Source organism: Geotrypetes seraphini, chromosome 11 (assembly GCF_902459505.1).
Source record: "Geotrypetes seraphini chromosome 11, aGeoSer1.1, whole genome shotgun sequence".
NCBI lineage: Eukaryota > Metazoa > Chordata > Amphibia > Gymnophiona > Dermophiidae > Geotrypetes > Geotrypetes seraphini.
Window position 1 is genome coordinate 3,571,119 of NC_047094.1, and position 13,807 is coordinate 3,584,925.

The 13,807-nt window shown below is 48.2% G+C and overlaps 1 protein-coding gene across 3 annotated transcripts in view; it reads left to right on the plus strand.

Moving 5' to 3' along the window:
- The first annotated feature begins 24 nt into the window (after nucleotides 1–24).
- LOC117369221 (hexosaminidase D-like) overlaps nucleotides 25–13,807 on the plus strand; it is an 81,041-nt gene continuing 67,258 nt past the window's right edge. For 2 of the 3 annotated variants that reach the window (XM_033963436.1, XM_033963438.1), the window contains exon 1: nucleotides 11,490–11,513. In XM_033963436.1, coding sequence (XP_033819327.1) covers nucleotides 11,505–11,513 — 9 coding nt within the window. In that variant the 5' untranslated portion in view covers nucleotides 11,490–11,504. Of the gene's footprint in view, nucleotides 62–11,489; nucleotides 11,514–13,807 lie in introns of those variants that run through there. The other variant, XM_033963439.1, reaches the window with a different exon arrangement.

Here is a 13,807-nt window from a genome sequence, read left to right on the forward strand (position 1 = left end):
AGGAGCGTGCTTACGCACTCGGGGGCGGGGTCGGCGCTTGGCGGCTGACGGGCAACGCAAGGTAGGAGAGCGCCGGCGCCGTCGCTTTCCCGCTCTGCAGCTGCGCTTCGTGTGGGCCGAGCGCGCGGTCAGTGGCCAGAAAGGGCGGGGGAGGGGCAGTTCCCGACCGCGCTTCAACTAGAGCTTTTTAAGCTCCTCCTACTCGGCTCTATAAACTGCTTCAGCGTAGAAATGGCCTCGACGACCGCTTATTTCGATAGCGCTTCACATTAAACAGAGAGCAAGACGAAAGATTTACCACACGATTTCTCCAATAGTGACTGGGAAGAAGTTTGCAATTAACCTTTTCCGTCATCAACGTCAGCAACTATTACATAAGAACATAAGACTAGCCTTACTGGGTCAGACCAATGGTCGATCAAGCCCAGTAGCCCGTTCTCACAGTGGCCAATCCAGGTCCCTAGTACCTGGCCAAAACCCAAGGAGTAGCAACATTCCAGCATTTCAAAGAGTATCAAGATTCCGGAACCCCAAATAGGAGCAACATTCCATGCAGAATCCCCAAAGAGTAGCAAGATTCCGGAACCCCAAATAGGAGCAACATTCCACACAGAATCCCCAAAGAGTAGCAAGATTCCGGAACCCCAAATAGGAGCAACATTCCATGCAGAATCCCCAAAGATTAGCAAGATTTCGGAATCCCTAGAGTAGCAACATTCCAGAATTTCAAAGAGTATCAAGATTCCAGAACCCCAAATAGGAGCAACATTCCATGCAGAATCCCCAAAGAGTAGCAAGATTCCGGAACCCCAAATAGGAGCAACATTCCATGCAGAATCCCCAAAGATTAGCAAGATTTCGGAATCCCTAGAGTAGCAACATTCCAGAATTTCAAAGAGTATCAAGATTCCAGAACCCCAAATAGGAGCAACATTCCATGCAGAATCCCCAAAGAGTAGCAAGATTCCGGAACCCCAAATAGGAGCAACATTCCATGCAGAATCCCCAAAGATTAGCAAGATTCCGGAATACCTAGAGTAGCAACATTCCAGAATTTCAAAGAGTAGCAAGATTCCGGAACCCCAAACGAGCAACATTCCATGCCGAATCCCCAAAGAGTAGCAAGATTCCGGAACCCCAAAATAGGAACAACATTCCATGCAGAATCCCCAAAGATTAGCAAGATTCCGGAATCCCCAGAGTAGCAATATTCCATGCTACCGATCCAGGGCAAGCAGTGGCTTCCCCCATGTCTTTTTCAATAACAGACTATGGACTTTTCCTCCAGGAACTTGTCCAAACCTTTCTTAAAACCAGCTACATTATCTGCTCTTACCATATCCTCTGGCAATGCGTTCCAGAGCTTAACTATTCTCTGAGTGAAAAAATATTTCCTCCTATTGGTTTTAAAAGTTATTTCCCTGTAACTTCATCGAGTGTCCCCTAGCCTTTGTAATTTTTGACGGAGTGAAAAATCGATCCACTGTCTCTTTTCCAAGCTGAAGAGCCCTAAACTTTTTAGTCTTTCCTCATACGAGAGTTCCATCCCCTTTTCATCTTGGTCGCTCTTCTTTGAACCTTTTCTAGTGCCACTATAGCTTTCTTGAGATAAGGAGACCAGAATTGAACACAATACTCCAGATGAACTTGCACCATGGAGCAATACAGGGGCATTATGACATTCTTCGATTTGTTAACCATCCCTTTTTTAATACCATGTTACCCCGAAAATAAGCCCTAGCATGATTTTCGGAGTAGGTCTTAATATAAGCCCTACCCCCGAAAATAAGCCCTAGTCGCCAGCAGCAGTGCTTCCCCCACTGCCCTCCCTGGTGCACCCTGCCGCCTCTTCCATCTCGCCCATCCGAACCCCGACTGCAAGACTGAAATACCTGGTAACAAGTGGCAGCGTCGGCAGCACAGGCTGCATCACGGCCTGCCCTTCTGACGCACGGCCGTTCCGTGCAGCGTTGCTGATGACATCATCAGTGAGGCGGCAGAGGAACGCCCCGGATGTGAGAAGGGCAGGCCGCAATGCAGCTTGTGCTGCCGACGCTGCCGTTTGTTTCCAGGTATTTCGGCTTGCGGTTGGGGTTCGGATGGGAGGGAGAGATGAAAGGGTCAGCGGGGGGGGGGGCGGAAGATGGGAGGGATAGAAAGATACTGCACAAGGGATGGGAGGGAGGGAAGTTCTGTTATAGATTAAATTATACTTTTACTGGTATATTATTATGACATGTTTGTACACCGCCTAGAAGTCTCAAGTAGGCGGTACAGTAAATTTTAAATAAATTTGAAACTGCACAAGGTGAGGTAGATAGGCCGCTGTCCAGGCCTACCTCGGTAATGAGACCTCGAACACTATATACTGGCTTCAATAAGTATATATTTATTTAGCCAATCAATAACAGCTTACAAGAATAGATCATATAGTATATAGTGTAACAGAAGGTGACCTCTAGGCCTAGAGGTCCTCTGATGTCTGTTCTGCTCTCTCCCTTCTAAAGGCCTGGTTTTTATACATTTCTTAGTGGCCAACACCACGTTGGTTTACATCACATGATACATCCTTATTGGTTATTTACTTATGCATTACTGCCTAACTACATTCATTTATTGGCTATTCTCACCTACGACATGTTATATGTCTTACTCTGTTTTCCTTAAAACCTACCTTTTCCCCGAAATGCCTGTTTCCCCACCATATTAGTATTTCCGAGCACAAGCCCCCCTCCCAACTTTAAACATCTCTGATACTTTCTATTAGATGATTTTTCTTATGAATTCTTTCTTCTGAGAATTCTGTCTTCTGACCACGGTCTGTTTATCTCTTTATGGTATCTGGCTGGATGGGCCTTGGTGTAAAACCACAGCTAGCCCACAACCTCAGGACCTGTTGCTTTTTCTCTAGTTTTAGTAGCTAATTGAACTCATAAAACAGCGTATTTCTCCATCTTTGCATGCTCTTCAGTTAATGGTGAAATATCTTTCCATAGTTAATCTATTGTTTCTATCATCTGCAGAGATAGATAAGGTAGATGTCAGTTGCAGGGGCCGAGAGCAGATTTTTCTGTAAAGAGAAAAGTGATCTTTGTCTTCTTTCCATCCCCCTTCACCTGTCCAATGCCAGGACTTATCTCGGGATGTATCCAAGCTTTATTCTCTCTCATCCCCTCTTCAAAGCCCCTCCAGGTGGCTTTGACCCCTGTTCATTCGGTGAGGAGTTAGTTTGTATCAGAAACTGTACATTATGGGCCGGGGCTATGTGCTAGGAATCACCCATGGAAAAGGAAAGAGACAAGTACCCACCCTTGCTATGCTATCGAGGACAGAGCAGTATAACATGTCGCAGTGTACTTATTGCTTATAATACTAGGCTAAGCAGTCAATGATTCAGATATTTGTGTAAAGCAGAAATCATGGGCATTTAAGCTTCAAATAAATGACTTATACCTGCCGGGCTGTGATAGAAACATCAGCATAAATTACTGATGTAGTGGGGATAGGTGGTGACTCGTGGGGCTGTTGGTGTTTCATAGGGAGGTACATTAAAAATCAGCCAAGTCAAGATTATCAAAAATGTTGTGTATGGGTCTGTGTTGGGGTCTCTATTTCAACATTTGGGATAGTTCGGGCAACCAGGTATCTGCAGGGGTTCATAATTTAACCTGATACATTTTAATATATTCTCTCTTTATGGCTTCATCCTGTTATGAGCATACTACATCCAAAAGGGATGGCGGGATAAATTAACAAGTTAGATTATTTCCATGCTTTTCCAAAACAGCTGGGATCGGTGTAGACTCGGCTGGGTCCAGACGCCAGGGGTGAAAGTCCAGGTAACCACATCAAATCTTACGTCATCATCCTTCAGCTGGGCTCATCACTTCTTCTTCACTGCAGTTCTCCTCAGCTTAGCAGCAAGAAAGGGAATGGAAAGAATCCAACTGGAGGGGAAAATAACTAGGGAGCTATTGTGGGAGTCAAAACAGGATGAAAATACATAAAGTCACCATCAAGAAAAACACATGAATCTTGCAATAGGGCTGTTAGAAATAATTATGAACGCATGAAAATATATATATGTACTAATACTGCATGAGTCCATAAAAGAGTTAAAGTGCAAATTAATAAGTCCATAATTAAAGCTGTAAAAGTTCAAGGTCATAAAGGTCATCCCGTCTTTGGTAGCAACAGTCAGGAAGTCTTCGCTGGTAAGTCTAGGCATTTATCCAGTTTCTTCTCCGGTAGCAAGATCCTTCCGTTGGGGCTCATCCGTCATCGGGGTTTCATACGGCCGAAAATCCTTCTTCCAGCGATGATATTTCAAATAGCATTAGTCCATAATTATGCAAATAAGTCCTTAATAGACATTAAAAGGATGTAAACACGGATTCCTCTGATAGGCAATTGTCTTTGTGAAGTGATCCATAATTAATAAGGCAAAAATATCTGTACTGTATATATCATTTAACTTGTTTCCAACAATACCTGAGCAATATTACTAACAGGATAAGTACAGCGTTAAAAGATGACATACAAAAGAAAACAAAAACTTATCTGCTTTAATTCAGATAGGCTAAGGTCTAATATATGTATTACTGAATTATATTTGTCAGCCTAAGGGAGTTATAGTTACAATGGCATATGATGTTCAAAGGACAGGAGTAATATGCTAAACATAAATATGAATTAGCAAAGAGTCAAACCCAAGCAAAAGGATGGCTAAGATATAGCCTTAAACATATTAACACATAGGTTATATTGAAACATACTAAAATAAAGAGGATAAACCCTAAAAATTACAATAAAATAGGATTTATGGGAAAAATGTCCTTCCCATGGGATTCTATCAAATCATGGGTTCAATTTTGTTTCTTTCACTAATATTCTGAATGTCAATCAGCAAAAAGACCTAAACTACAGTATTTTGAATTCCAATCAATAGGACTGGATATTATCCCAGGACAAGCAGGCATGATATTCTCACATGTGGGTGACGTCATCTACGGAGCCCCAGCGCGGACAGCTTTTCAAGCAAACTTGCTAGAAGTTTCAAGTTTGCACACTGCACCACGCATGTGCTAGCCTTCTTGCCACTAGAGGGCGCATCCCCACCTCGTGGTCCTCAGTTCTTTTTCATCCGCGGAGCCAGAAGCCCTGTGGAGAAATTGTGCTAAATTTGCCTTCTGTCGCCGCGGCTGTGTGGGGTTTTTCGCACGGTCGCTGCGTTTTTTCGTCTCTTTTTGCTTTGTTTCTTTCTTTTTCAAAAAAAAACAAAAAAAAAAAACTTCGTATTCGTTACTACCGGGGGCTCCCGGTAGCCGTGGCCGAGGAACCTCGCTTGTTCCCGGCTCGCTTGTGGGCCCATGTCCCGGCCCGTAACGGGCTTTAAAAAGTGCGGGCGCTGTGAAAGACTCCTTTCTATTACTGACCCGCACAGGTGCTGTTTGCGGTGTTTGGGGCCCCAACACCCGACGGCATCCTGCGATAAGTGTGCCACCTTTCAGAAGCGGGCACTTAAACGCCGAAAGGCCCGCATGGCGGAACTTTTCTCTGTGGAGTCCCCGCCGGGGAAGGCCTCGAGTTCGGCCTCGGCTTCGGCCCCGGCCTTGACCTCGGCCTCGACATCGGCCTCGGCCTCAGCTTCGGGACCGTCGGCGTCGCCTCGGGCCTCGGTGCCTTCGAAGCAGCTGCCCTCTTCCAAGGCCTCGGGTAAGTCTCCGCTTCCCTCCTCAGCTCCATCTAAGAAGCCATCCTCGGGCTCGTCGGCGGGTGGGTCCGCCTCAGTGAAGCCCAAGTTGCCATCGTCCGCTGCCCCGAGGGAATACTCGAGACCGAGGTCGCCCTCTGAGGAGCAGCGGCAGGTCTTGCCGCAGGGGATGTCAATCCCCGTGTTCCAGGAATTGCTCCGGGCGTTGATCGCCTCGGAGCTCACCGGGGCCATTGACCAGCTGCACCAGGCTTCGGCCTCGGCAGCTTCGGCCTCGGAGGCTTCGGCCCCGGTGGCCCCGCAGTTGGCGACCTCGGTCTCGGGTACCGGGGCCTTGGCTCCCGAGGCGCCCACGGCCTCGACCTCGGTGGTTCCCTCGGACCCGGCTTCGCGAGATCCGCCGGAGCGTAGTGTGCGGCCGAAGGACAAGGGGCGCCGAGTACGAAGACTTTCGTCCTCGTCCTCGGGGTCCTCGAGGGGTTCGTCTCCCTCGGGCAGGTCTCGAGCGAGGCGCAAGCCGAGGAAGGCTAAGAGGTCTCGGACCTCGCCTCGGCGGCGTGGTCGCTCGTCACCGGCCAGGGGCGGGGCCTTGCAAGTTCGGGATTTGCGGGTTGATAACCCCATTTTGTTCCGGTCTCCGGCCAGGGAGAGCTCTCGGGCTTCCTCGCCCGGGCCGAAGGGGCGGACCTCGGTGCCTCGGACCCCGGGGGGATCCCCGAGGGGTTCCTCCAGGCGCACCCGGTCTCCGACTCCGTCGAGGTCGCAGGACTGTGTCTCTTTGGGGTCGGGGTCGGGTAGGGAGCCCAGATACTCCAACCAGGCCTCTCCCTTCGGCTCTGCCGGGAAGTCTCGGTCTCCCTCTCCTCCTGCTAAACCCTCGTCCTTTACGAGGTTTGTGCAGGATATGGCTGCGGCTTTGGGTGTTGACTTGTCGGAAGGGTCCACTTACACCAAGGAGTTTTTGGAGGAGCAGGATCTCCCTGCCCCCCCCAGGGAGTCGCCGCGCCTTCCAATTAACAAGGTCCTCTGTCAGACCTTTCTGAGGAATCTTGAGGCTCCATTGACGGTCGCTGTGGTCCCCGCCAAAATGGAGTCTAAGTATCGCACCCTTCCCATCAAAGGGTTTGAGAAGGGCCAACTTTCCCACACTTCGCTTCTGGTGGAATCGGCGGTCAAAAAATCTCAGCCTTCCCGAGTCTCGGCGACGGTCCCGCCTAGTAGGGAGGGCCGGACCCTTGACAAATTTGGGCGCCGTCTCTATGCGAACTCTCTGATGGCGACCAGGGTCCTGAACTACGCCTTCTCGTACTCTTCCTTCCTCCGTACGATGGTGAAGGACCTCCCCTCCTTTCGGGAGGTGATGCCTGAGTCGCATAGGGACCGGTTCGCCACCTTTAGTTCCAACCTGACCCAGCTGCGCCTCTATTTATTCCACGCGGTTTATGATGCATTTGAACTCGCCTCGAGGGTCTCCGCCTGTGCAGTGGCCATGCGCCGGCTGGCGTGGCTCCGTACCCTCGAAATGGAGGCCAATTTGCAGGAACGCCTGGCTAATTTGCCTTGCGTTGGCGTGGAATTGTTTGATGACACTTTGGATGCGGCGACGGAGCGACTTTCCAAACAGGAACGCTCTTTGGCCTCTCTGGTGAAGCCGAAGCCTAAGGCGCCTGCTCAGCGCCCCTTCAGGCAGCCTCCGAGGAGATACCCTCAGAAGTCCACACCGGCCTTCTCCAGACCGCCCCCTCGAAGACAGCCCCAGCAGAGTAGAGGCGGCCCCTCTAAACCTGCCGCGCAGGGGGCCGCCAAGGCCGCGCCGTCCTTTTGACGGGATAGGCGGTTGGGGGCGGGCCCCCACCGCAATATCGAGCCACCCCCTCCCCATCGGGGGTCGGCTGACGGCCTTTGCCGGGGCCTGGTCGGTGATCACGTCGGACGCCTGGGTGCTCGGGATAATCTCAGACGGCTATTCGTTGAACTTCTCCTGTCCGCCTCCGGACTTGCCCCCCGGGGCTTGCCCTCCCAATCGGAACCAGCTGCCCCTTCTCCTGGAGGAGGCCAGGGCCTTGTTGAGCCTCAGGGCGGTCGAGGTGGTGCCTCGCGATCAGATGGGCCTGGGATTTTACTCCCGTTACTTTTTGGTCCCAAAAAAGACCGGGGACTTACGCCCCATTTTGGACCTCCGGAAGCTCAACAAGTTCCTGGTCCGAGAGAAGTTCCGTATGTTATCGCTCCCGGTTCTCTATCCTCTTTTGGAGGAGGGGGATTGGATGTGCTCCCTGGACTTGAAGGAAGCTTACACCCATGTTCCGGTGCATCCCGCTTGCCGCAGGTTTTTGCGGTTCCAGGTCGGGGATTTGCACCTGCAGTATCGGGTTCTTCCCTTCGGGCTGGCATCCTCCCCTCGGGTATTCACCAAGTGTATGGTGGTGGTGGCGGCGGCCCTGCGCTCGCGGGGTCTACAGGTCTTTCCCTATCTGGACGATTGGCTGATCAAAGCCCCGTCCAGGGAGGGGGTTATCTTAGCGACCCGACAGACTATCAGTCTTTTACAGGGCCTGGGGTTCGAAGTGAACTTCCCCAAATCTCAATTGCGTCCGGCGCAGTCTCTCCAGTTCATTGGAGCCGTGCTGGACACGGTTCGCCTTCGCGCTTTTCTCCCCCCGCCCCGGCGGGAGACTCTGCTTCGGTGGAGTCGGCATTGTCGAGGGCAGTCGCAGGTGTCGGCCCAGCACATGATGGTTTTGCTGGGTCACATGGCGTCGACGGTTCACGTCACGCCGTTCGCTCGCTTATACCTGAGAATCGCGCAATGGACTCTGTCGTCGCAGTGGCGCCAGGATCGCGATCCGGTGTCTTCCCGGATATCAGTAACTCCTTGTTTACGTCGATCGCTCCGTTGGTGGACCGACTCTTCCAATTTGTCAGGGGGTTTGCTGTTTCGCGTTCCTCCTCACACCAAGGTCTTGACGACGGACTCTTCCGAGTACGCGTGGGGAGCGCACCTGGACGGTCTGAGGACGCAGGCTCTGTGGTCGGCCGAGGACCGTCGGTGCCACATCAATGTGCTGGAGCTTCGCGCCATTTTTCTGGCGGCGCGAGCTTTTGTCCACCTGCTGCACGACCAGGTAGTACTCGTGCGGACGGACAATCAGGTAGCGATGTACTATGTCAACAAGCAGGGGGGTACGGGCTCTTGGCCTCTATGCCAGGAGGCTCTCCGTCTTTGGGACTGGGCAATTTCCCAGAATATCTTTCTGCGGGCGGTCTACATTCAGGGAGAGCAGAACCAGCTTGCAGACAAACTCAGTCGTCTTCTCCAGCCGCACGAATGGTCTCTGAACTCCCGAGTACTTCGCGAGGTTTTCGACCGCTGGGGAACTCCTCAAGTGGATCTGTTTGCCTCTCCGGAGACTCGCAAGTTACCCCTCTATTGCTCTCGGATCTACTCTCCGGATCGTCTCGAAGCGGATGCCTTCCTCCTCGAATGGGAGGGGAGGTTCCTTTATGCGTTTCCACCGTTCCCTCTGATTTTGAGAACGCTGGTTCATCTCAGATCGGCCGGAGCCTCCATGATCCTCATTGCACCTCGGTGGCCAAGGCAGCCCTGGTTCTCCCTACTTCTTCAACTCAGTACCAGGGAACCTCTACTTCTACCGGTGTTTCCCTCTCTGCTGTCTCAGAGTCGGGGTTCGCTGTTGCATCCCAATCTTCAGTCTTTACATCTGACTGCTTGGTTTCTCTCCCTCTGACTTCGGTTCCGGTGTCTCGGGCCGTGAGGGACGTTTTGGAGGCCTCGCGTAAGGTCTCGACTCGGCTTTGCTATACTCAGAAATGGACCAGGTTTTCTTCCTGGTGTTCTTTGAATAGTCTGCAACCAGATTCGGTGCCTGTGGCTTCGCTTCTGGAATATCTTTTGCATTTGTCTGAGTCTGGCCTGAAAACGACTTCCATTCGGGTGCATCTCAGTGCCATTGCAGCATTCCATCGGCATCTTGAGGGTCGTTCTCTCTCTCTTCATCCTCTGGTGACACGTTTCATGAAGGGGCTAGTGAATATCCATCCTCCTCTGAAACCTCCTCCGGTGGTGTGGGATCTTAATGTGGTCTTGGCTCAGCTTATGAAGCCTCCCTTTGAACCCATCGACAAGTCGCATCTTAAGTTTCTTACTTGGAAAGTAGTCTTTTTGATTGCACTCACATCTGCTCGTCGAATCAGTGAGTTACAGTCCTTGGTTGCGGATCCTCCTTTCACGGTCTTTCATCATGATAAGGTGGTTCTCCGCACCCATCCCAAATTTTTACCTAAAGTTGTGTCTGATTTCCACCTCAATCAGTCTATTGTCCTTCCGGTGTTTTTTCCGAAGCCCCATTCTCATCCTGGTGAGGCGGCGCTTCATACCCTTGATTGTAAGAGGGCGTTGGCCTTTTATCTCCAACGCTCCAAGTCTTATCGGAAGGTTCCTCAATTATTTTTGTCCTTTGATCCTAATCGTTTGGGACACCCGGTTTCGAAGCGCACCTTGTCCAACTGGTTAGCTGCTTGCATTTCTTTTTGCTACGCTCAGGCTGGTCTCCCGCTTGCGGGTCGCGTTACGGGTCATAAAGTCCGGGCGATGGCAGCTTCTGTGGCTTTCCTCCGATCTACACCTATGGAGGACATTTGTAAAGCTGCCACTTGGTCTTCGGTTCATACGTTCACCTCTCACTACTGTCTGGATACTTTGTCCAGAAGCGACGGCCGGTTTGGCCAGTCGGTGTTACGTAACCTGTTTTCATAATTTGCCATCCTCCCACCTGCCCTTTTTTGGTTGGCTTGGAGGTCACCCACATGTGAGAATATCATGCCTGCTTGTCCTGGGATAAAGCACAGTTACTTACCGTAACAGGTGTTATCCAGGGACAGCAGGCATATATTCTCACAACCCGCCCACCTCCCCGGGGATGGCTTTCTTTGCTATGTTATGGAACTGAGGACCACGAGGTGGGGATGCGCCCTCTAGTGGCAAGAAGGCTAGCACATGCGTGGTGCAGTGTGCAAACTTGAAACTTCTAGCAAGTTTGCTTGAAAAGCTGTCCGCGCTGGGGCTCCGTAGATGACGTCACCCACATGTGAGAATATATGCCTGCTGTCCCTGGATAACACCTGTTACGGTAAGTAACTGTGCTTTTCCTTCACCAACTTATTAGAAAAGTTCTTAAACAACAGTTAGAACCATTTTTTTTTTTTTTTTTTTTTTATAAAGCCAAACGCTAATTGCATTGTGTTAAACCAAAAAGTATTTCTGCGTGTATCAGAGAATATGTAAGAAAAAGAAGAAGTAACATTTCTTTTACAAGTTCCAAGAAAAGGCAGAGAGAGAAAGACTGCTAGAAGTTTGGTTTTTTTTTCCCGAAACTATTATGATAAGTAAAGGAACAATAGTTTCCCTTTTATATTGATGTTAACTGTGCAATGGGTTAACAGTACAGTACATGAAGAAAGCAGAAGTTACTTTCGCTTCGGTGTGTTAGCACGACATTAATTAATATTAGCATTTGGGATAGAAGCGGATCATAAGAACCCTATGCAATATGTTCATGTTATTGTAGAGACATGAATAATGAAAAAAACAAAAAGAAAATAGCAACTGATAATTTCAAGTTAAAGAAATAAAGCACTACATTTCCCAGTGTCCCTAAACATAGACACATCAACCAGGAAGTAGCTCGGTATGTTTGTGTAACGGAAAAAAAGAAGAAGAAGCATAACTCCTTTCTTAAACTTTGATCACAGACAAAGAATAAGGTTTGAAATGGTTGTGGTGAGTAATAAAAAAAAAATAAATCTTCTTTCATTATATTGGTAATTATAGTGAGCGCTCATAAATGGAAATCCACTCGTATTTCCATAAACACTGAAATTAACACAGGGCACAATACAACAGATAATGACTCATAGTAACATAAAAGATTGTAACGCTGAAAAATAGACAGACATTAATTGCTAGCAAGTATTAAAGGAGTGCTCCTCTTGTATAATTTATTTCATTTTATTTCTATTTAGAGTATTAACATTAGGTGTTCTCTTCGAGTGCACTGTAGTTTTTCCTAACTCTAGAAAACAAATGATCGTTAGTAATGGGAAAAAGTGAGGTGATGGGAAACGCCCATAATAAAAATCCCAGACCTAGAAAGACAAAGGGTGCGTTTATTTTTATATTGTCAGTTATACTTAATGCCTGTCAGTTATTTGGTTAGACATAAACACTTGTCACGAATCCTTCCTATTTACGTACACTATCTCTATATATCTATTGACTTTTGATATTTGTCTCTCATCCCTTCTTTCCAATACTGTTTTGTATTTATATATAAAAACAATAGTGATCCAAATCATTTCTGTAATTTCGTTCTTCTCTTTCTCAAAAACAATCCTTTATAATCCAGCAAACTTATATGAAATAAATAATTGTTTAATGAAAGCTTATGGTAACATTGAAACGCAGTTAAAATATATACTTCCTCTTTCAGTCTCATTCACTCTCATCCCCCTCACCCCCCCCAATTTTTTTTTTTTTTTTTTTGGTTCGTGACCACAAAAGAACAGGAAACAAAAACTCACGAGAGCAATGCTTTCGCTGTCTCACAAAGCGCCATATGTTACACAGGTCAGTACACAAGCGACAGCTAGCATAAACGGAAGAATAAAGGAAGCCTGTAGACAGCATGACAAGCTGAAAATATTACAGTAAAACACAGACTCAGAGCTGTGCCAAGGCTAGAAGACCCCTCTTGTTGGTAGCAAAGAAATAAACCCATAAAAACAGAACTAATAAGCCAAAACCCATACAAAATAGTGGCCACACATGATAATACTACATCATAAGGGGCTAGGTAACACAAAGCACAATGCAGAGAAGAGGTATATACTTTCAGCTCAACAACGGTAGGAAATATGGGGGCAAAAGGAGGAACAGGATTGTCTAAGCAACAGCGTAACAGCTTAACAGAAGATCAAGCGGGAACAGACAAGAGAAAGAGAAGCTAGGGCCAGGGGCACAAGACAAATAACTCTGGCTAGCACTGGCAGCCAGAGAAGTATAAGACAAGGGGATTCCTAAGGTCAGCAAGAGCAGGGGGCGAAATCAGACATAGCGGGCTCCGAGACAAAAACACTACTTAAGCACAGTTTCCTGGAAAGTGGGGGAAGGTGGGGAATGGGGTGCATTGCTGCGGAATAGTTTCATAGATATCATATAATGCCTGAGAGATAGTGGCCCACGGGACAGGGGAGTAACGACCAGTATGTGTTGTAAGAGTGCGATCTGCCTGCCATTGCACTTGGTGTGCAAAGGGAGGTAGAGAGACAGGGTAAGGGTTAGGAGTATATGCTGGGGAGAGAAAAGGGGCAGTTGCCAGTGGCAGAGAGTGATACAAACGGGAGGATTGAGACGCTAGCAGCAAAAGCGGAGAAGCAGGAGAAGAAGGGGGTGGGAGACTGCAGGAGCAGGCAACATGGGAGAAATAAACAATATATCCAACTACAAAGTGTACAAACTAATGAGTCTAAAAATAAAACTAATAAGAATACTTACAAAATGATGCAATGTGATCACAGAAGAGCAGGTACCTGTGTAGCAATAACTCAGGTGTGGCCAGAGACCACAGAAACAGCATAACCACCAGTCAAAGCTGGTTCAACAGTCACACCATAACAGTGATAGATTGATCTAGCAGAGGAAACATCAGGCGTGGCCCAAGACCACAAGAAATAAAGGAAAGAATTTAACCAGCAAACGAATCAGTGTCTGTACCCAAAAAGAAAAATTAAGGAGAGTAAAAAGAAGGCATATAACGGAAGTGTTAGTGGGTGACAACACATATATACATCAACTACGCCCTGAACTAGAGGCTGACTACACAACCCGCCAACCATTCTGACTCCTATCCTATGCTGACTCCTATCCTAACCTATGGACTGACTACCACCCACATATATACACATATCCTAATTCTTAAACAATTCCTAAACTATGGACTGACTACCACCCACCAGTCAAAAGCATATATACACATATCCTAATTCTTAAACAATTCCTAAACTATGGACTGACTA